This window comes from Molossus molossus, unplaced genomic scaffold (genome assembly GCF_014108415.1).
Source record: "Molossus molossus isolate mMolMol1 unplaced genomic scaffold, mMolMol1.p scaffold_m16_p_6, whole genome shotgun sequence".
In the NCBI taxonomy this organism is placed as follows: domain Eukaryota; kingdom Metazoa; phylum Chordata; class Mammalia; order Chiroptera; family Molossidae; genus Molossus; species Molossus molossus.
In genome coordinates, this window is record NW_023425399.1 from 76,122,450 (window position 1) to 76,146,426 (window position 23,977).

The 23,977-nt window shown below is 38.5% G+C and overlaps 1 protein-coding gene across 5 annotated transcripts; it reads left to right on the forward strand.

The window, feature by feature from the left end:
• Positions 1 to 149: 149 nt before the first annotated feature.
• Positions 150 to 22,776, forward strand: RIOK3 (RIO kinase 3). Of its 5 annotated transcripts, none has more exons than XM_036244422.1 (13): positions 150 to 350; positions 7,714 to 7,829; positions 8,430 to 8,575; positions 8,670 to 8,777; positions 8,967 to 9,076; positions 10,833 to 10,976; positions 12,262 to 12,389; positions 15,282 to 15,479; positions 17,111 to 17,270; positions 18,906 to 18,986; positions 19,070 to 19,159; positions 20,031 to 20,138; positions 21,688 to 22,776. In XM_036244422.1, the coding sequence occupies exons 1-13, from the start codon at positions 288 to 290 to the stop codon at positions 21,793 to 21,795; spliced, it is 1,560 nt and encodes a 519-aa protein (XP_036100315.1). In that variant the 5' UTR covers positions 150 to 287; the 3' UTR covers positions 21,796 to 22,776. The 5 variants fall into 5 exon arrangements, with proteins under 5 accessions (XP_036100315.1, XP_036100317.1, XP_036100316.1 ...); XM_036244424.1 differs by lacking the exon at positions 150 to 350 and adding an exon at positions 595 to 715; XM_036244423.1 differs by lacking the exon at positions 150 to 350 and adding an exon at positions 977 to 1,021.
• The last annotated feature ends 1,201 nt before the right edge of the window (positions 22,777 to 23,977 follow it).

The following is a 23,977-nucleotide window of genomic DNA, read 5'->3' on the forward strand; positions in this document are numbered from 1 at the left end:
GCTGCGACCGGAAGTGCGGCCCTCCGGGGGCGGGCAGAGGTGACTTAAGGCGGAGCCCGGGGCGCTGGCCAATCGGAAGCGACGGTCCCAGCAGAGAGGGCGGAAGAGAAGAGGTCTAGTTCCGGACGCGGCGGCGGCGGCCGCCGCCATCTGTCACCTCAGCTCCCGCACCACCACCAGCACCAGCACCCCGTCGCCCCTGCCCCGCTTGCTGTCTCCCCGGCGGAGGCTGCTTCCCGGTCCTGCCCTCTCTCTGCTCTGTTGTCGTTGCTGGTTTCTTCTCCCACATGGATCTGGTCGGAGTGTCATCGCCTGAACCGGGGCCGGCAACGGCTTGGGGGTCCAACAAGGTGAGTGGCCGTCGGGGCAAACACTCCTTGTTTGGTCACCTGGGCTGGACCTGTTAGAGGGCCGAGAGAGGGTGACCGGCGCCGAGGCAGCTCCGCAGGCGACCCGGGGAGTTCTGGGCGAGACCCCGGAGAGCGGGGAAGGGCTACACTGCAGGGCGGCCGGGGTGGGAGTGGAAGAGGCGAGGAGGGCCCAGGCCGCCCGAGACCTGGGGTCTTTCTCTGGGTCCGCCCCCCGCTCTCTCCAAGTCCGTAGTGTATTTGTGGGCGGGGCCGCACCGCCAGTGACGTTCGAGGGAAATCCGGCCCCGGCCTGTTTTGCACCGGCCGAGTGAGTCAGCCCAGCAACACCCAAGAAGCCGGCAGAGGTGATGTAGAAAGCTGTTTCCTTAACTTGACAAGTGTGGTTATACTACTTAGGCAATTTCTTGTTTTTTAAGTCGTGAAAGATAAATCTAGGGGCACCTTTTCTCCACCCAGGCTAATACTGAAGTGTACTCGACTTACTGTAAAAAACGGTTACGGATTCTTAGCGGCCTGGCTGTAACATTTACGCTTTTCCTATAATGGCCAACTCTTATGTTTATTTCACACCAGGTTTCCGGATTTCAGGCTGCTCCTTTTCACGATACTTTCACTAAAGGATGAAAAGGCTCTTTGCCACTTTATTGAAGGTTTGCTTGAAAATAAGAGTGCTTCAGTTGGGATTTTGTGTTCCTCAAGTTAAAGTTATGAAGGAATCCAACCTTTTTAGCTTCATAGTTCTTTATATGCCAACACAGAACTTTTCTTTTCCTGTAGAGGATCATTTGTTAAACTTATTGCATCTTCAGGCCAGATCTTAACAGAAATAGGGGGAAATAATTGGCTACTAAGTAAAAGGAAAATTAATTTCATGAAGTTGTCTCGTACAACTGTAGGGAGAATCTGAGCTGTTCTGTTGGCAATTGTGGTTACATGTACATGTTACTTTGTGTACTTTTTTCTATAACGCCATGTCTTCAAGTCCCAAGATCAATAGACAAAAAGACAAAATCAGTTGACAGATACTAATTAATATGTAGTTTGCATGTTAAATTCCTCCAGTTAAGCATCAACAACAGTTGGTGAAAATAAAACAAACTTTGCTCAGATTTCCTAAATTCAGAACAAATTTTATTTACAAAATGAATTCAATAATAAAATATTGGTGTACATTTAAATAAAAATATAACTGGTATCCATCAAGTATTATTTTTATTATGCAACAAAAATACCATCCTGGGTTTACTGGTGTTCAGTTGGGAAGATAGCATTTCATAGGCAAAAAATTTAGAAAGATGCTGCAAGTTTTACTTAATCCTTTCCTTCTCTAACTTGGAGGACCAGAGTGAATATTGAATCCTACATAGAGAGGTGGAGTTTGGGGGAAAGTCTTAAAAAATGGAAAGAATGTTAAAGGCCAGTGATTCTCAAGTTTTCAGTGGGGACTTCTTTACACTCTTAAAAATCATTGAGGACTCTGGAGAAATTTTGTTTATATTGGCTATTGCTATTGATGTTTGTCATATCGAAATTAAAACTGCAAGACTGAAAAATATTAAGTCATGTTAATATAAAAGTAATATATTTATATTAAAAATTATTTTCCAAAACAAAAAACTAGTGAAGAGAGTAATATTGTTTTACATTTTTGCAAGTCTTTTTAATGTCTGACAATAGAATACAGTTGAGCCCTGGCCAGGTTGCTCAGTTGGTCAGAGCATCGTTCCATACACCAAAAGGTTGCAGGTTTGATTCCTGTTCAGGGCACATAACATCGGTTGTGGGTCCAATCCCCAGTCGGTTGTGGGTCCAATCCCCAGTCGGGGCCTGTATGGGAGGCAACCAGTTGAATTGTCTCTCCCTCCCTTCCCCTCTACCCCCTCCCGCCCCTCCCCCTCTCCCTCCCCCACTCCCTCTCTTTCCTTTCCTTTCTCTTTCCCTTACCCTTCTTCTCTCTAAAATCAGTAGAAACATATCCTTGGGTGAGGATTAAAAAAAAAAAATAGAAGACAGCTGGATTCTCATAGCTCCTTTTTTCATTCAATCTGTTGCAATATGATTTGGTTGAAGTATATTGAAGAAAATCTAGTATCACAGATATGTAGATTATAGCAGGTATAATCAAGGATGGGTAATGAGAGCACAGTAGACATATTGAGAACAAACTGAGTTAATCTCTAAAAATCACATTTATATCCTAAACCTACTACTTTAGAAAATGTTGGAAAATGCAAGAATACACATGCACACATTCCCATAGCAATCAGAATGATGTCATGTCTGATAAAGAGTCTGGAAAACTCAACTCCACACTCTTGAGTGAATGAGTGGAAAAGACAGGGGATGTCTTAGTACTATTATGAAAATAAGTTTGACCTCACAGATACCCTGAAAGGGTCTGGGGGAAACCCCCAGGATTCTGGGCTACCATTTATAAAATGCCAAACTGCTTTATGGGCAAAGAATGTTGGGATAGTCCAAGAAGGGAGAATTGGCTAACTTGGGCAAAAGTGAGGATGTGTATACCTCTATTGGAAAGTGAGCTATAAAAAATTAGTGGTATTCCTCAAAACTATCAAGGTCATCAAAAACAAGGAAAGTAAAAAACTGAGAGCCAAGAAGAGCCTAAACAGACACAATAACTAAATGTATGGTATCCCGGATAGGATCCTGGAGTAAAAAAGGGACATTTGGGGAAAACTAAGGAAATCTGAATAAAGTATAGACATTAATTAATAATGTATAAATGTTGGTTCATTGCCCTGGCCAGTTTGGCTCAGCGGTTGGAGCGTCAGCCTGTGGTACAGAGAGACCCGGGTTCGGTTCCCGCTGAGGGCATGTACCTCGGTTGCAGTTTGTCCCTGGCCCTGGTTGGTCGTGCGGGTGGCAGCCACTCGATGTGTCCCTTCACATCGATGTTTCTCTCTCTCCCTTTCTCTCCCTCCCGCTCTATCTGAACAAAAAATGGAAAAATGTCTTTGGGTGAGGATAAAAAAAAAAAAAAAATGTTGGTTCATTAATTGTGACAAATGTACAATACTAATACAGGGAAAACTATTATAGGATATTTGGGAACTCTGTACTGTCTTTGCAATTTTTGTATAAATCTAAAACAACCCTAAAATTTAAAGTTAAAAAAACAACAACATAGCCCTTGCCAGGTAGCTCAGTTGGTTAGAACATTGTCCTGATAGGCCAACGTTTTGAGTGGAACATCAACTCAATGCTTCTCTTCCTCTAAAATCAATCAATAAAAAAAATTAAAAAAAAAAAAAATAGATTAGTGTTGTTGCATAGACCCAGATAACACTTTCCAGAGACCATGTCTTGAGAAGTAAATTTACCCACTTAAATATTCTGTCTATATTGTATCTTCTAGCTGCATGTATAGACAAGGGATCTTCCTGTGGGCTATGGTTGTCTTGATTTGCTTCAAGTTGACAACTGGATTTTTATGTGCCCACTTGTGTTTGCTGTTTTTTATTTTACTTGATTCTTTCTCTGTAGTTATCTGCAGTAAAGCTTTAAAAAGATAAAACTGGCATAAACAGCTAGGGATGCATCTTTGGGAGATGGAAAGAAAAGGGGACAGTTTCCCTCTAATCTGCAGCCAGCCAGGTTTGGGAGAATGTCTTATTAGTGATGACCGCCACTACTGAACAGAGTTCAGTGGTGGCTGTTTACCAGAGGGGAGGAAAGTCTGGTGAGTCTCAGGGCTCTTCATCAAACAGGGAAGAATGAATCAGGGAACTGGTTATGAGCTTGATGTCATTTAAAGCAGAATAACTAACTGGAAAGGATTGTGTGGGGTTTCCCATCTTGATGCAATGGGGAGTTCATGTTGATGAAGGGAGTAGTGGAAAATGATGTTGTACAACAAAGATAGAGAAGATTATGGGGGAACTCTTCTTTTTTTTTCTTTTTTTTTTTTCTTTTTTATCCTCACCCAAGAACATTTTTGTTCAGATAGAGTGAGTGGGAGGGAGAGAGAGAGAAATATCGATGTGAAAGGGACACATTGAGTGGTTGCCACCCGCAGGACCCAACCAGGGCCGGGAACAAACTGCAACCGAGGTACATGTCCCTAGCGGGAACCAAACCCAGGTCTCTCTGGACCGCAGGCCAACGCTCTAACTGCTGAGCCAAACCGGCCAGGGCAATAATTTTTTTTCTTTATTGATTTTAGAGAGAGAAGAAGGGAGAAGGAGAGAGAGATAGAAACATCGATGAGAGAGAATATCCACTGGCCGCCTCCTGCAAATCCTCTACTGGGGATCAGGCCCACAATCTGGGCATGTATCCTAATAGGGAATCAAACCGGTGACCTCTTGGTGCATGGGTCAACCCTCAACCACTGAACCACGCCAACTGGGCGGGATTTTCTTCTTTATCTTTTTAGATTTATTATTATTTTAACATTTAATAAAGTTTCTCTAATTACAAAGAGTATCTGATTTACTGAAGAGTTGTAAGGTGATGACAGAGGATTCCTCTCTATACACTCCATGGTGCTCATTCCTAGGAGGAGTCCCCAGTAAATTTTCTAGGCCCCCCTTGGGGTGGTAAACCTCTTGTGTCTATGGTGCATTGTCCCTTACCCAGCTTGAAATGTTTTATGGAGAGCTTCTGACTACAGGTTTGAAGAGTTTGGATTTGGTCCAAATATGGGAGTTGGCAACCTTTCAGAAGTCTTGACCAATTTATTACCCTCATCAGAGGAAGGCGGCCTAGCTGAGCTGGTTAGCAGACGTACCAGGAAGTACATCTCTAGAGTCTGAGGCTCTGAGGAGCAAGAGCAGTGGGAGTGGGCAGGGTGCCTTGGTGCCCACTGTGCTCTCTGCATGTTCCCTTTCTGATTCAATCTGTTTGGGGAATAGGTAAATCTCTGCCTCAAAATTAACGGTTAACTGCCGCCCATTTATATCTCTTCTAAAGAAATAAGCTAAATTTTACATATTAGTGGAATTAATTGACCTTGGCAAAAGACTAGAAAATCAGAAGTGGATGGGCAGAGGGTCCAACTTCAAGAGGAAAAAAGAACCTTAGTAGGCGTGTAGAAAGGCAACAGACCTCTACAGCCTAGGGGCAACCTGCCAGTTTTGTGGAATATCTCCCGTGTTTCCTTTTGGCACATATTCAGTAAACACTTGAGTGCCTCTTTATGTCTGAAGCTCCATGCTGGGCTCTGAGAATGAAAACACCCTGCCTTTCAAGAGGCTACTGCTATATTGTGGTTGATGCAGTAACTGATACAGTGATTGGTCCTGCTCACACAGTACACAGTGGTATAGGAACACAAAGAAACGGGTGGACATTAAGACAGCCTTAAGGAGGAGGTGTAATTTAATTGGGAGAAATAGATATGGAGGAAAAAGCATCAGGAGAGAAGAGCATGTGTGAAGGTGTGGAAGGACATATAATTAAGTGTTGCTTGAGTGTAGGGTAATGAGGGTAATTGAGACTGGAAAGTTAAATTAGATCAAGTTTTGAAGGACATTTATTGCTGAGGAATTTGGATTTTAGACTGCAGACAGTATAGTACAGCAGTTTGCTTCTCATATCCCAAGGCAAGGTGATTAGGGAAGCAGTATAGCAAAATACTAAGAATGCAGTCACTTAAATCCTACTGCCTTGGTTCAGATCTCAGCACTTCCATCTACAAAAAAAGTTTCTGTGTCTCAGTTTCTAAATCTATAAAATAGGGGTAGTATTGCAACTGATCAATTGTTGTGTGACTTTAATCTGTATAAGTTATGTATATTTAGCCAAGTGACTCAAATATAGTGAGTCACTGCCTTTTATTTTACTATTAGTCATTGCAGAATGTGATTGACAATTCTGAGTTAGAGAATACAATCTTTTACCTTTTGGAACCTGGACTTTGAAACTGATCAGACCAAACATTTCTAGGTAGCATTATGTCTTCTACCTAGAGGATTTAGAAGGAAGTCAGCAGAGTCATGTGGCCAAAAGATTAGCTATATTCTCCAGATTACAGAGAGCTTCAAGATTCTAGACCTCAAAATTCACACCAGGAGAGTGCTCAATTGCTTATAAGATCTGAGCAAATGAAGTCATTCCAGACCTTGAGGAAGCCTCCCCGTTCTCTCGAGGTCAGTTCTGCAATAGGCTAGTGTAGGTATGTGCTGAGATCTGGGTGCATCTCATCAATCTCAGGGTTAGACTAGATAAAACTTGATCCTGATTCACTTAGGCATAGTTGTCATTTATCACCCTTAAGTGCTCCACCGTAACAGTCTGAACCAAGTAAATTCCTGAACCTCAGTGCTTTGGAACCTGAGCAAGGGTCAGTTGCTCAGTTGTCCTCAGAGTCAAAAAAGCCCTTAGGCCAGCTAGAGATCCTTTACTGGCTAAACTTGATGAAACAGTTTTGTCTGGCTAAAACATGTGCTCCATTCTAAGTAAGACACTCAGTAGTTAAGGAATAAGTTTGGACTTTATCCTAAAGTCAATGGGAAACATTAAAACAAGGAAAGAGCTTTAAGTAAGGAAACTGGACCAATCAAGTCTGCATTTTAAGAAAATCATTGTGTTGGGGTGTGCTGACTAGAAACAAGCAGGAATGGAAGCAGAAAGGTTAGGAAGCTCTTATGGTAGCTTGGTGATGGGAGGATGATAGGTAGAATCTTAGAAGGAGAGCTGGGCAAGTTCAAGAGATATTTAGACATCTAACTCAATATTGATGGTTCTAATCCCTAGACTATCAAATATAATTTGCTGCTGTAAGTAAAACTTGCCCCCTCAAAGGGCTGAGATAGTGATGTCATTGAGAAAGGCTGGCTGGCTAGCCCCCTAAGAATAGTCTCACAGAATATCATTCTGCTATAGTGGTATTATTTTAAGACTATTTTTTGGCTTCTGAAGTTCAGAAAATAGTTTTTATTGTCAATTTTTTTTTTTTTTTTTTTTTTTTTTTAGCATATCCCAAGGTGTCTTGAGAGAGACTGACACATACTTTTTACATGTAGAAGAAACTGCTTAAATTAGAATGAGGTATGCCTTCCAAGTGGGCTTGAAATGTGCCAATTGGTATAGTCTGTTCCTATTAAGAGATTCTGTATGGGAAGCCAAATTATAAGCAGGAGGTTGTTTGGTGAGTATGGACTTGGAATAAGGGGCATTATATGAACTCATTGGCTGGTGGGGTGGTGCTATATCCCTTCAACTAAAAGACACATTTGCCGATTTGAGCCGGGAGATAGTTTTACTTTGGGTTGATTAAACTAATTTAGTTCTCAAAAGATAACTTTATTTCAAAGTTTGAAAGAAATTTTAATTTCATTATTATGAATTGAATTGCCTTTTTTTTTTTCTTCAATAGTGTCCGTGGGCTACCCCTCAGAACACAATATCTTGTTCTTTGGCTGATGTAATGAGTGAACAGTTGGCAAAAGAGTTGCAATTAGAAGAAGAAGCTGCCACTTTTCCTAAAGTTGTGTAAGTAAAATTCATGAATCTATTTTGTCTAGCAGCTTATTATGACAAAGTTTTAGGATTTGATTAGTGATTGTCATCACAAATGATTACGAAATACATTTAGAAAAGCAGTGCAGTAGAAAGAGCACTATACTGGGCGTCCACTGATACTTGAGTTTTGGTCCTGATTCTGTGATGAGTTTTCAGTATTATCTTAGGCAGACCATTCTGTTTCTCTGGGTTTTAGTTATTGCAACAATTGCACCAGATAGTCTCCAGATTACCAAATAATGTTTTAATCAAACATCTGTAGTTTATTTTCCTGTATAGATGTTATCTCTCCTTTGGTCAGAACACGGAACAAATGAATTCTGGGTCTTAGTGTGAAATTTATTATAGATTCTGTAGCTTTCTCTCACAGCTTTCTTAATCCCAGTTTGTGCTCACAGGTTCCTGCCATTAATCAGAGGGTGGCTGGTCAGGAGAAGGTGCTTTAGTAAAGTTTTTTCCATTGTTTCTTTAGTACAATTTTTAAGTGAAAAAGCACATCCAGCTCTCATAATTGGTAGCATCTGTTTACATAGCACAGTATATTAGTTTATATTGCCTTATTTTGAATAGTGTTGCTGAAGGACCATTTATTACTGGAGAAAACACTGATACTTCCAGTGACCTAATGCTGGCTCAGATGCTACAGATGGAATTTGACAGAGAATATGATGCACAGCTTAGGCGTGAAGAAAAAAAATTCAATGGAGATAGCAAAGGTACTCCAACCTCATTGTGACAACTGCATTGGGTGGTAGAAATACTTGTAAAGTGCTCCTCAATAAGTCTTCAACTGTTTTTTTGCCTTTTAAGTTTCCATTTCCTTTGAAAATTATCGAAAAGTGCATCCTTATGAAGACAGTGATAGCTCTGAAGATGAGGTAGACTGGCAGGATACTCGTGATGATCCCTATAGACCAGGTATTAATGCTTTTATTTGATGGAAACATAGGAAGATTAAGTTTTCCAATGAATCCTTATATTTTATATTTATCTTTGAGTTGTGTTTGGTAATTTACTGTTAGATTCAAATATCTTTTCAGACAATATTGAATTGAGTAATTTAGTTTTTGCTATTTTACATACTTGGCTTGTCTTAATTGCCTTTAGCAAAACCAGTTCCTACTCCCAAAAAGGGCTTTATTGGAAAAGGAAAAGACATCACCACCAAACATGATGAAGTAGTATGTGGGAGGAAGAATACAGCCAGAATGGAGAATGTAAGTTACAGAAAATATTATCTCTGAATTGACAATTTTATTAGAATAAGTTAAAAACATGAGATTCTAAACACAATATCTTAAATTTCTAAAAATATCTTTCATTCCTTCTAAAAATGTTTTAGATTATAATATGGCAGTATCATGAAAACTCTCAACCACTAATGAGAATATAATGTACCACAGAATAAAATTCTACAATATTAAGAAAAATAGTTTGATTTATATTGATTCTAAAATGAAGAAGTTCTTAGGAAAGTAACAATTATTTTTCAGCATTTTATTTTTCATAAACTAGCACTCCTACCCAAGAACAGGAAACAGTGGTGATTAGGGGATAAGAATGGGAGAAAGAAATAGAAATGCTTTCTACTATATCCCCTTTTATACTTTTTACATTTTTTATGTTATGCCTGAATTACTCCTGAAAAATCAGAAATAAAATGTAATTTAACATAATAGAAAAGGGGGAAAATAGCATTTTCCCTCTTTTATAAATATTTTGGTTAATATAAAATATTTAGACTTGAGGACACAAATACTTGTTAAGTAAACATATTACATTCTAGAAACAGTCCAGATTTGACTCTAGAACAGCCCTATCCAAAAGAACTTACTGGTAGAAGTGTTTTGTATCTGTGCTATTTAATATTATCCACATTTGACAACTGAAATTTTGGTGTTGTAACTGAAGAACTGAATTTTTTTTTTTTTTTAATTAATTTAACTTTAAATATCCACATGTGGCTAGTGGCTACTATATTGAACAGTGTACTTCTAGAACATAGTTGTCATGGTGTGGGCATAGTTTGCTATACTAACCCACTCCTCAGAAATAATTAATTATGAAATTATATTTCTTTGGTAAGATTTGGTGTAATCTTCAAAATATAGTGTCCTTTGAAGTAACAGCAAGGTACAAAGCATATGCTGAAATGTTTTTACACGTGATTGGATGTTTTCTGTGCATAGAATACAATAAACCTCTTCCTTTGGGTTGCAATTTCTTTTCTTTCAGTTTTTTGTTAATCCTCACCCGATAATATTTTTTAATTGATTATTTTAGATAGCATGGAAGGGAAGGAGGGAGGGGTGAAAGAGAGAGAGAGAAAGACAGACATCGCTGTCAGAGAGACACACTGACTGGTTGCCTGCCTCCCGAAGCACTCCAACTAGGGCCGGGGATCTAACCTGCAACCCAGGTGCTTGCTCTTGACTGGAACTCAAACCTGAGATGCTCTGCAGGCTGACCCTCTAACCACTGAGCAAAACCAGCCACGGCCAGTTGCAATTTCTTTTTTTTTAGTTTCTAGTTATTATTATTAAAAAAAAACTTTTTTTCTTTATTCTTTTAGAGAGAGGAAGGGAGAAGGAGAGAGAGATAGAAACATTGATGATAGAGAACATCGATTAGCCGCCGCCTGCATGCCCCCCACTGGGGATTTGGTCCACAACCTAGGCATGTGCACTGACCGGGAATCAAACCAGCGACCTCTTGGTGCATGGCTCGACGCTCAACCAGTGAATCACACTGACTGGGCTGGTTGCAACTTCTTAAATAGCCTTGCTCTCCTTTCTGTTGGATCTGTTAATGAGTCATTTTTTTTTTTTTCACTGTACTATATATGGGTTCTGCCTCCATGGCCTGATCGTCTATTGAGTAGGAAACCTGTTTCAAGTAAAGACTGATCTCCTCATTTTTTGTTTTTACTGGCCGCATTTCAAAGTATTAGTTGCTAAAACTTCTTTTTGGCAGTTTGCACCTGGGTTTCAGGTAGGAGATGGAATTGGAATGGATTTAAAACTATCAAACCATGTTTTCAATGCTTTAAAACAACATGCCTACTCAGAAGAACGTCGAAGTGCCCGCCTCCATGAGAAAAAAGAACATTCTACTGCAGTGAGTAATCTTCTATTTTTGTTTGGTTTTTCAAATCAAAGATGTAAATAAAACCCAAGTACTTTTCTTATTAGACTTTTTAGATTTTTTTTGTTGTTGAAAGTATTACAGAAGACTTTTTAGATTTAATGTAATGGTTTATTAATCACTATTTTAAAACATTTTAATGGTCATTAGTTTACATTGCATTTTAATGTTCTAAGATTTTAAAGAAATTATGACATATTTATAATAATTCACAAGTTTCTAATGCAGTGGTTCTCAACCTTCCTAATGCCGCAACCCTTTAATACAGTTCCTCATGTAGTGGTGATCCCCAACCGTAAAATTATTTTTATTGCTACTTCATAACTATGATTTTGCTACTGTTATGAATTGCCAACGCAAATGTGTGTTTTCCAGTGGTCTTAGGCGACCCCTGTGAAAAGGTTGTTCTACCCCCAAAGGGGTCGCCACCCACAGGTTGAGAACCGCTGCTCTAATGTTTTACATAAACGAAGACAATGTCTAATATCATGAGAATAAAGGTTTTTGTTGTTGTTGTTGTTAATCATTATCCGAGGATATTTTTTCATTGATTTTTAGGTATAGTGGAAGGGAGGAAGGGAGGGAGGGAGGGAGGGAGAGAGAGAGAGAGAGAGAGAGAGAGAGAGAGAGAGAGAGAGAGAAGCATCCATGTGAGAGAGACACAGTGATTGGTTGCCTTCTGCATGACCCCAGCCAGGGCCAAGGATTGAGCCTGAAACCAAGATACTGCCCTTGACTGGGAATCAAACCTGAGACCCTTTAATCCAAGGGCTGATGCTCTAACTGCTGAGCCAAACAAGCCAAGGCTAAAGTAATTTTTAAACTTTTAGAAAAACAAACTAATGGTAAGTGTACTGGGAGAACTGTTTTTTGTGTTTTTTTTTAAATAGGTTTTTATTGATTTTTTTCTAGGGAGAGGGAGATAGAAACATCACTCGGCTGCCTTCTGCACACCTCCTGCTGGGGGTCAAGTCTGAAACCCAGGCATGTGCCCTGACTGGGAATTGAACCAGAACCTCTTAGTCCATGGGAAGACATTCAATCCATTGAGCCACATCGGCCAGGCTAGATATTCATTTTCAAAGACATTAAAGTTATAGGAATAAATTGTATCTTGACACTACTCTTAAGAGTCTATTATAAGTAAATAATAAAGGTAAAATATATATATATATATTTTTTAATATTTGATAATAGAAATAGTTCAGAAAATGTTATGTGATGAACGGTTTCATTGATGGTGCTTTATCTCTTGCAGGAAAAAGCAGTCGATCCTAAGACACGTTTACTTATGTATAAAATGGTCAATTCTGGAATGTTGGAGACAATCACTGGCTGCATTAGTACAGGGAAGGAATCTGTTGTCTTTCATGCATATGGAGGGAGGTAAATGAGCAAAATATAATACCATGATATCAACAAAAGCTTAGCCCCTTTCCTCAATATGAATGGATTTACACAAAATCAAAGTTAATGCTTCTTGGAAAGCAGATTAATTTAAAAAGTGTTATTGTAGAAAATCTAGACAATATAAGAATGTAGAAAGAAAAACACAATCATCTTAATTCCACCATCCGGGGGTAATTATTAATTTTGTGTAGACTCCTTCAGTCTTTTTTCTGTGCATATACTTTCTACTTTATTGTAATCATACTATATTATACAGGCAACTGTAAGTAGCAGAGCAAAATTTGAACCTGGGTTTGTCTCAAAACCCATGTTTTTTCCACTGTGGAGCCTTTTGGTACCAGATCCAAGAGGACATGTTTCATCAGTCACTGATTCCTCCCCGTATAACTCCGATTCTTACTTTAAGAAATACCAGTTTTAAATAATGCTTATATTATTTAAGAAAATGTCTTTTAGAGATATTACGCTATTTAGATCTTACCACTTCACTTTGTTACAAGGGCTTAGATGAGTAAAGAACTGCATGAGGAAAAGAAACATTTTTAAAAGTAGAGTCTGTTTAGAGAACATTCCAGGAATATGAAATCATCTGGTTACTTACTGTTGAAATCACAGCAAGGCTTACTAGCTCAGCTATCCCTTTACCTTAACATTGTTTATAAACAAATATGTTAAAATAGATTACAGGAATTCTACTTTTTTTAGGTTTAGAAAGTTATTTACTGTGTACTTAAAGGGATTCAAATAACTGTTGGTCAAGTTCTTACCTTAGGTTTTCTTTGTCTTTTTTAAATTATTATTTTTTTTCTTATTGATTGATTTTAGAGGGGGAGGTGGGAGAGAGAGAGAGATTGTTGTTTCACTTATTTATGCATTCATTGGTTGATTCTCGTATGTGCCCTGATGGGATCTAGCCTACAAACTTGGCTTATCAGGATGATACTGAGCTACCCTGCCAGGGCAGGTTTTCTTAACTGTTTAACTAGTCTCTGTTTCTAGATGAGATATACATGTATACTTGTATATTGAATTATACTGTTAGTTCCAAAGAGAAAAGGATAAAAATTAATGTTAGAATAAAATAGTTCAACATTTTTCAAGCTGTATCATCTGGAGCAAGTTACTATATCTCATTTATAAATTGACCTTTACCTCAGGATTTTTGTGGGGATACATGAGGGTCATACTTGACAATACTTGGTATATATTAATCTTAATAAACATTTATTTCTTCCTTACTTTAAGCTTTGTTGCCCCTTTTCAAATTTAATTTGAGGGTTCCCTAAGATCAGGCAAATATAACCTAATGGCACAAATTATTTAAAATGAAAGATTACTTGTGGTAGAAATTAAAACTTTACAGGAAAAATTAAAGTGAAAAATATCTTTAATCTTACCAACTCTCACCCCACAGATCTTTTCTCTAAAGATAACTATTAAAATTTTTTACTCTGATCTTTCAGAAATTTTTATGCATATATCCCTTGGTTTTTTTTAATATAAAAGAGATTATTCTCTATGTTCAGGATCTTAGTTTTTCAGTATATATCTTAGATCCTCCTATATTACTGGCTTACACTACCCCATTTTTTATGGTAGTACATTCCATTGTGTGAATACATAGGAGTATTCTTGTATTTCTACCTTGGTGTGCTTTTGCCAGTATATCCTTAAGCTAAATTCCTAACACACACATTGCTGGGGCAAAGACTATAATGCACGCATTTGGAAAAGCTACTTGATTATATAACAGACTTTTGGCTTTAATGGACACCCCCTTGCTGGAATTAGTCCTTTATGTTGAGGATTCACTGTACTTGTAAGTTGGCAAAACTAGAGAGCATTTGGTTTTCTACAACTGAAAGTAAATGCTTTTAAAAGTTTATATTAGTTTTCTTTGCTACATAAATTACCACAGGCTTAGCAGCTTAAAAACAACACCCATTTATTATCTCATAGTTTTAGTTGATCAGAAGTTTGGGAGGGCATGGCTTAGCTGGGCTCTCTGCTCGGGGTTTCACAGGGCTGTAAAGCAGGTGTCTGCTGGGCTGTGATTCTTTCTGGAGTTTGGGTCTTGTTCCCTTGGTACAATGTAGTTCCTTCCAGCTATAGGACTGAGAGATCTCTACTTGTTGGCTGTCAGGTGGGGGCTGCTCGAAATTTCTTAGAGGCTGCTGCAGTTCCTGGTCATGTAGCCCTTTTACATAGTAGGTCACTTCTTCAAAGCCAGCAGGAGAATCTCCTTCAGTTAGCTGAAACTGAGTCTTAGATTAATGCAGTGTAATCCAGGGAATGACTGTTCCATCACCTTTGCCATATAATGTAAGCTAATGAAGGGAGTGGCTACCTACACTCAAGTGGGGGGTGGGGTTATTTAGTGTGTGTATATCTGGGCTACCTACACTCAAGGGGGGTGGGTATTATTCAGAGTGTGTACACCGAGGGCTGGGATCTTGCAAGCCATCTTAGGATTCTGCCAGCCATTTTAGGATTCTGCCTTCCACAAAGTTATTCTGGTTTCTATTGTTGGCCTCGTAATCCACAATTAATTGAATAGTAACTTGTGCTCGATTTTTCAGGGAATAAAGTATGACATGTTTTCTACTCTCAAAGAGCTTATGGTACAGCCAAGAGGAAAACGTTACAGCAAGAATTGTTATAGTCAGTAAAAGATAATTATGAAATAGGGAACACAGTTATATAAGTGAGACTTTGTAGTATGGGATAGGAATAGAGAACAGAACAACATTATTGCCAGTTGTGTTTAAGGAAGGTAGATGTACTCATGTTACAGAATTTTTATTTTGAAATTATTCTACTTGTGAGCTGACAACTTATACTGACTTAATTTTTTTTTCTTCCATTTAGCATGGAAGATGAAAAGGAACATAGTAAATTTATACCTACAGAATGTGCCATCAAGGTGTTTAAAACAACCCTTAATGAGTTCAAGAACCGTGACAAATATATAAAAGATGATTTCAGGTTTAAAGATCGTTTCAGTAAGCTAAATCCACGTAAGATCATTCGAATGTGGGCAGAAAAAGAAATGCACAATCTCACAAGGTAAAGAAAATCATTGTGCTAGAAATAATAGTGAGTAATTACCTTTTTGTATTAGGCCTGTTTAGCCAAGCAAAAAAAATCTGTGCTTTCTTTTAAATTCATTTGCAGAAATTAGGGAAGGCCTCAAAATTCTAGTGTGTGAAGAGGCTCTCTATAAGAAACATTTCCATGCATATAAGTATGAATTCATATTTTCAGGATAAATAAACCATTTTCTTTTTTCTTTCCTCAATACAGTTGCAGGGAAATAGAGTCATTTTCTGCCTAAGATTTTTTTGTCATATATCTAAGTGCTATCTTTTTTCATCCTCCAATTAGGATTTTTACATAAAATTATTTCCCTTTCTTATTTTAGAAAATGTTTATTACATGTAATATTTGTTATTTTGGTGGGGGTGGAGCCTTACCAGTCAAATTGCATTTTGCTTTAATTTATTAAACTTGCTTCTCGCCCTGGCTGGTTTGGCTCAGCGGTTGGAGCGTCGGCCTGTGGTACAGAGAGACCCGGGTTCAGTTCCCACTAAGGGCACGTACCTCGGTTGCAGTTTGTCCCCGGCCCTGGTTATTTTATTATTTTATAAAAAAATAAAATAAAATAAACTTGCTTCTCAATTCTCTAAGCAGAATTTATCAGGGAATTTGGTTTATCAACCAAGTAACTTAGTAATAATCTTTCTCATTAATAAAACTTCCCATATCTTTTTTTTTTTTTTAATCCTCACCAGAGGACATTTTTTCCATTTTTTGTTCAGATAGAGCGGGAGGGAGAGAGAGAGAGAAACATCGATGTGAAGGGACACATCTAGTGGCTGCCACCCACACGACCAACCAGGGCCGGGGACAAACTGCAACCGAGGTACGTGCCCTTAGCGGGAACTGAACCCGGCTCTCTCTGTACCGCAGGCCGACGCTCCAACCGCTGAGCCAAATCGGCCAGGGCAAAACTTCCCATATCTTAATCTTACTGGAAGCTTAATTTTAGTTTATTTTTTCTAAAGATGTTTGCTTTCAAATGTAATATTCATATTTATTTGTCGCAAAATTCCTCTATTTAGTAGGACTTCTAAGTATAGAATAATTTCCTAAGAGGTCTCCAGTCTCTTCTGTACTACTGAGATCTCACCTCTGCCTTTCTTAAAATTCTTCAGTAGCCCCAGTAGTCTTTAGTGTAAAGTTCAAAGTCTTTTTGTGATGCAGAGCCTACCTGTCTCTGCACCTGCAACCCACATTGCCTTTCCTCCTATTGAAGGTCCAGTTGTGTTGATTTATGTACATTTCCCAAATGGACTGTGCTCTTGAACGCTTCCATGCATTTCCACAAGCTGCTTCTAGCCTTAGACTAGCATCTCCCCACACTGTCTTAATTTGGCTAATTCCCATTCACCCAGTTTTCCTAAACCTTCCTTGATGTTGCATGCTCCCATAGTTCCCATCCCCACCTCTGCCAGTGCACAGACCATACTGCCCTGTAATCATCTCCTTACCTGTCTGTCGTTTCCGCCATTCCATGTGCATTCCCACATCTCCAGGACAGAACATGCAGCTCATTGCAGGCCCTTGTTAGATATTTTTTGAATAAGTAAAACATTCTCCCCTGATCTTTATATTCTTAATCACTTCTTTCTCAATAGAATGCGGAAAGCTGGAATTCCTTGTCCAGCAGTTGTGCTACTCAAGAAACACATTTTAGTTATGTCTTTTATTGGCCATGATCAAGTTCCAGCCCCCAAATTGAAAGAAGTGAAGCTCAGTAGTGAAGAAATGAAAGAAGCCTACTATCAAACTCTTCATGTAAGTTACGCCTTTCAAAGCATTCACATACCAACTTTTAAAAAATTTCTTCTAAACCTTAAAAAAGTTTCCTAAAATAGTACTCTTTGTTTTTTTTTTTTTTGTTTTTTTTTTTATCCTCACCCGAGGACATTTTTCCATTTTTTGTTCAGGTAGAGTGGGAGGGAGAGAGAGGAACAGAGAGAGAGAGAGAAACATCGATGTGAAAGGGACACATCGAGTGGCTGCCACCCGCACAACCGACCAGGGCCGGGGACAAACTGCAGCCGAGGCACGCGCCCTTAGCGGGAACCGAACCCGGGTCTCTCAGGACCGCAGGCCGACGCTCTAACTGCTGAGCCAAACTGGCCAGGGCTAAAATAGTACTCTTTTATGGTGATATAATAAGGACAACTGAAGAGTTGTCTTTGTACCACTATGTGTGTATCTTGAGTCGTTTTAGAAAAATAGGCTTATGGAGCAAGTGAAGGCTCAATTGTTAGCATCAGTGATATAGAAGCATGAAGCTATTATTCACAAAACTTATTAAATAAAATTTGACATTACTACATTTAGCAGATATAGTGCCTAATTGGTTTTTACGTCTTCTTGAATGATATTGCTCTAACTGTGAAGAAATTATCTTTCTTTTTGGGAAATTTGAAGGAAGTAGATTTGGACTCAAAGTACTGAAAACTAAGGATGGTCGGGAGTGGTTTCTCAATCTGTGCAGGTGTTAGAGTTAGGAGGCGCATGTCATGAATCTGGAGGAAGCTATTTATGCTTCAGGACAGCAACTGAATTCAGTCTGAGGTCCTTCTAACTTAAGAAAATTCTCCCAATATTGTCATGATTTTTCTGTATTTCTTTAACTGAATAGTGGAGAAATGTATGCTTTTTACACAGTCTCTGCATGGATCTCTCATGTCATTCAGCAGTTGATGTGAATACAGAAGTCTTATACAAGTTAATTTCTTAAGATCTAGCTACAGAGACAATCCAACTTTCTCTTCCTCCAGTAGGACAATATTTGAAGGAGAATCAAATTACTTTTCTGGCTTTTTTTTTTTTGTGGTGGGGTAGCTGGGGAAGGGATGAAGTAGTGATGTACTTTTTTGTTTGAATTATATTAAGACTGAGACACAAAGCATTAACACTGATTTCTACTATAAGGCTAAGGCTAAGGCTATCATCAATAATGAACATATAATACCACGTAATTTATAAGAATAACTCTTTCCTACTATGTCTGACAGGAAGTACATTTTAACCTTGGAATTATATACATCCCCTAGAGGTTTCAATGAGTCACTTGCCCTTTTATGAAGGGTAAACCTAAGTCTTCTGATTAGTGACCATGCACATGGCTGCTCTCTTACTCGTGTGGAATCCAGGTCTGCCCCTTGGCCTCCTGACCCCATTGTTATCACATGGACAAGGAAGGAGTGTCAAACACTCTTCCTCCCACTGTGTCTCACTGTTTCACCACCCTACCTTAAAACAAAGAAAGCCCAATCCTAGACTATACAAAGAAGAAGTAAGCTCTTTAACCTAGTCTTAATTTTTCTGGATACTGTTGGTTAGCATAGACATTTTAGTTGTACTGGTAAATTAGAATGACTGCATTTCCTAAATGTCTGCCTTGCCTCCTCACAGTTGATGCAGCAGTTATATAATGAATGCACGCTTGTACATGCTGACCTCAGTGAATATAACATGCTGTGGCATGCTGGGAAGGTGAGAATGTTTTGTTAATATTCAGATTAAATGACTTGATGTAAATTGCTGAAGGTTAATCAATATGCTCTATATTTAAATAGGTTTGGTTGATTGATGTCAGTCAGTCTGTAGAACCAACGCATCCTCATGGCCTGGAGTTCTTGTTCCGTGACTGTAGGAATGTCTCACAGGTAGGCATGTAAACTAATAATGGTTTTTTAAATAGGATATAAGAGATTTATATATTTTTCTCACTCCTAACGTAAGTAAGATGTTCTTAGAAATTGAAGGAAGGGTTTGGTTACTGGGTGCCTTCAAGATAGAGATATGAAGATCAATTTGTCAGATTTTATTTTCAGCAAGAATTTGCGTGCCTCACATTCAGGCCTTTGAATTAAATTTCCAATAGAGTAAGTTTTTATTTTGGCTCCAAATGTTTAAACAGTCCAGTAGGCACTTAATACATACCCAGTCCTTAAAGAGAGGACTGCATGCTTACTGTCATCGTTATTACCATTAAAAGGACAATAGTCATACGGGTACAGTATCTGATCATTGTTTCTCTGAGGCATAGTAGACAGATTAGGGAAGGTAAAACTTAGTAATCACAGAGTTGGGACACATTTGTTTGCTGTTTCTAAAGGAAATGAATTGTTAGTAACAGATTCAGGTAGTAATGATCTTTCTGAATGATGGAATAACTTCATATTGGAAATTACTTCTCTGCCTGTTTGACAGTTTTATTCATGGGACTTAGTGAATGTTTTGAGTCTACACATTCAAAGCAATGCCAAACAGTTTTAGAAACCATTCATTTTTATAGCTTTAGAAGGTACAAACGTAATCCAGCTGTAGACTGTGACAGACTTAACTCAGAAAACGGCGTGGATGTGTAAGAGAGGACAAAGAACAAGTAGAACCTGAACACAATTAAACTTGAAGTGGGAAAATCTGTGGTTTAAAAGTCGTGGGAGGAATTCAGTGGTGTCCTATCAAGTACACAATTCCATTTTTAGAGAACCTTGCTAATATTTCTTACTGACTTTATTTTTCTTTTACTAGTTTTTCCAGAAAGGAGGAGTAAAGGAAGCCCTTAATGAACGAGAACTCTTCAATGCTGTTTCAGGGTTAAACATCTCAGCAGATAATGAAGCTGATTTCTTAGCTGAGGTAAGCTTAGCTGTTTTCACATTGCTGATAATTGAGGACTGGGTATAGTAGATAACTGAAACCCAGAGCTAATTTTATCCTCCCTCCCCTCAAAAACAAAATTAATTTGTGATTTGTTTTTTTTCTGGAGATATTTTTAATCCTTTCTAGGCTTAAACACTAAGATAGACATAGCAAAACACCCCTTCAAGGAGTTTACAGTTTGGTTGAGACAACCAAATAACACATTTCCAGTACACTGTATTTCCCCTTTTTTGTGACGTTAACTGGTGAACACTCTGGGTGACACAGAAATTAGTGGCACATGGTCCTGCTTTTAACTGGAAATACAAAGTTAGCAGTGGCCATTCTCAGAAATACCCAGTCATTACAACATGGATCTATAGAACTATAAAAAAATCTCCCTTAGGGTTCTGTCAAAATTGAACAAAAACTAGCCCTGGCCAGTTTGGTTCAGCCATTGGAGCATTGGCCTGTGGACCAGAGAGTCCTGGGTTCGGTTCCCGCTAGGGGCACGTACCAAAAAAAAAAAAAAAAAATTGAACAAAAACTAAAAAGTGAAACAGCAGCTAATGATTCCCAACAATATACCGAAGCAGAGAAGAGAATAGTTGTTAGGGAGTTTGTTCCAGAACTCCCTATATGACTTGAATTTGGAAAGCTGAAGTCTAAGGCCAGAGGAGAAGTACTAAAAAGATGGTAAATCTAGCTTCTAGCTCAGTACAGTTGCTAAGTAGATGTCACTATTGTTGAATGAATGCTAGAAAAATCCTTTTTCCTGTTCCCTGAAAGCTTTATTTCTTTATTTTTGAAATTTTTTTCCTTATTGTTTAGAGAGAGGGAGAGGGAGAGAGAGATGGAAACATCGATGAGAGAGAACATCGATTGGCCGCCTCCTGCATGCCCCCCATTAGGGATTTGGCCCACAACTTGGGCATGTGCCCTGACTGGGAATTGAACTGGCGACCTCTTGGTGCATGGGTCGATGCTCCACTACTGAGCCACACCGGCTTGGCATAGGTATAAATTTTTTTTTAATCTTCACCCAAGGATATTTTTATAGAGTGGGAGGGAGGGAGGGAGGGAGAGAGGAACATCGATGTGGGAGAGACACATCGACTAGTTGCCTCCCACACGAGCGGACCAGAGCCAGGGACAAACTGCAACCAAGGTATATGCCCTTGACCAGAATTGAACTCAAGACTCTTTGGTCTTTGGGCCGATGCTCTAATTGCTGAGCCAAACCTGCCAGGCCCCTGAAAACTTTATAGAGTATACCGTAAGACATATTCCTGATTCCAATTGCTAACTTGATAAAGATGACTAAATATTGATAATCAAGTAAAAAACATACATGCGTCATGCTGTAATATATGTATGTGGCATATTATAATACGTGTCATATACTGTAATTCTAATTCAAGGCCAGCATCATTTGGAATGACCTCATTTTAAGAGAGTAAACATACTGACTCAATCTGAAGTATGGATTCTGTGAAATAGGATTTTGACAAATGGATTCAATTTTAAATGGTATTAAATTTTGTAGATAGAAGCTTTGGAGAAAACGAATGAAGATCATGTTCAGAAGAATGGAAGGAAAGCTGCTTCATTTTTGAAAGATGATGAAGGTCCTCCAGTTCGATATGATGAATAGCACCAATACCCACTGCTTTCATTGTTAACACAGCAGTGATTGCCGGCTGCCAATGCCAAATTAAGTTATGGGTGACTTGAAATACCAAACACAAGGAGTGTACAATGGTGCTTCTGTGCTTTTCCCCCCTTGTAACCCATATGCCAGATGTGTGGAATTTTTAGCTCAGCATTGAGAGAATAAAATGTCACTACCTCTCATCTTATGAACAGGATAATATAATTCTTTAATAGCTACAGGTTATCTAGTTGAAATTGACCTGATTTTACAGGATTCGTGGTATAAAATGTTTGGATGATAATTTTTTAAAACTTAGGTAACATTTCCAGATATGGGAGGAAAGGTCTTGCTGTGATCACCTCCCTGTTTAGTGTTTCATCTTCCCTTAAATATATTATTGGCCTGAAATTAGCCCTTCTCAATTCTTTTTCCAAAATGTAACCGTGATTCTAAAGGAAAATATCTTCTTTTAATTGGTGTTATAAATGGAAATCTGGTTTCAGAAAGGCTAATGAAAATAGATAAAAGCAAAATACTTCTTATTGGTACATCATGATTATAAGCTGAGTTCTTTTCCATGTTCATATCCAAGAAAAGGCATTGTAGGTTTCTAAAAGAGAGAAATATATAAGAACTAAACCATCCACATTTTTTAAAATTAGCTTTTAACATATTTAGGTGAAATGGATAGAATGTAACTCGGGGTGCAGCTGCTCTGCATTTGTAATGAAAATGTAAGTTATCTGGAAGGGCAGAATATAAGATTTAACCCCATTTAACATTTTTAATGAAGTCAATGATACAAAGTTTACATTTCACTCATACTATATACTTATTTATTTTGAGAGAAATATAGCAAGTCAGGTGATGAACACTAACTTTGAAACAAGTTGAGTACCAAATTAACCATCTAATTTGAACTATCTGACCTCATTTTTAATATTTTTCAGTACTTGCTAGATGCCACTTAAATAAAGCAAGCACTGTACTAGAAAAGTACATTGGTTTTGTTAGGATTGAAGTTCATTAACTACAGTGTAATCATTCCTCCTATTACTGACTTCAGATCAGAACCACTAGAGACAATCTGCTAATAGGAAGTAAAAATCTAAATATTATTTACACTCAAAAGTTTCTCCTTTAACATTATTTTAAAATGCCAAATATGTTCTTTCTAGAAAAAATATTTATTTTTGTTTCTGTTGTATAGTTTTTAGAGAAGTGTGATTGGGGATAGATACTACATTTCTGAAATGTTTACTATGAAACAGATTTAAATAACTGGTGATTATTGGATTTACAGAAAGTCCAGAGACCTAATTTTTAAAAACCATTAACCACTTTAAAAATTTTTTGTTTTGTTTTATGACATACTCTGTTTGACTAAGAGCAGCAAACCATTGCTGAATGGCATCCTTGGAGTGTGCTGTGAACATGCTTTTTAAGAAATTAAAAAAATGAAGAGATCATTTTAGAACTGGTTCTTTGTGTGGTTTCTTCCTGTTCCTTATATTAACGTATGTCATGGCACCAAGTTACCCCATCTACATAAAATCTAGTAGTACCTTTTTTTTTTAATCCTCACCCGAGGATATTTTTCCATTGATTTTCAGATAGAGTGGGAGGGAGGGAGGGGGAGAGAGAGAAAGAGAGACAGAGAAACATTGATGTGAGAGAGACACATCGATTGGTTGTCTCCCGCACAACCATGACCAAGGCTGGGGATCGAACCACAACCAGGGTACATACCCTTGACAGGAATCAAACCTGCGACTCTTTGGTCCTTGGGCTGACGCTCTAACCACTGAACCCAATTGGCCAGGGCTGGCAGTACTATTTTAAGCAGTACCTCCCCCCTCAAATTCTCATATTTAGATTTCACTTTTAAGTGACTTTAAAGATAGGGCCCATGCAGGAGGCAGCCTATCTGTGATTGCTTTCACATCGATGTTTCTCTCAAAAAAATAAAAGGGGAGGAAAAGATGGTGGACAGGCAGGACCAGAGCGTGGGTGAGTGTGTAAGAGTGTGAGAGAGAGTGTGAGTGAATGTGAGCGTGGACAACCAACCTTGAGCAGTGCAGAGACACAGGGCAGAAGGTTCCTGTGCTGTGGACAGAAAGCAGCTGGCTACCGTGGTAAGTAGCGGCACGTCAGTGAACTTTTCCCTGCGCAGTGGCCAGGA

What these genes read in the sequence shown, in the direction of transcription:
- RIOK3 (XM_036244422.1), top strand. Translation starts at nt 288, where the DNA reads ATGGATCTGGTCGGAGTGTCATCGCCTGAACCGGGGCCGGCAACGGCT. An exon ending in ATACAGCCAGAATGGAGAAT is followed by an intron (nt 9,077 to 10,832) that starts GTAAGTTACAGA and finishes TCTTTTTGGCAG; the next exon opens with TTTGCACCTGGGTTTCAGGT. An exon ending in ACTGTAGGAATGTCTCACAG is followed by an intron (nt 19,160 to 20,030) that starts GTAGGCATGTAA and finishes TTCTTTTACTAG; the next exon opens with TTTTTCCAGAAAGGAGGAGT.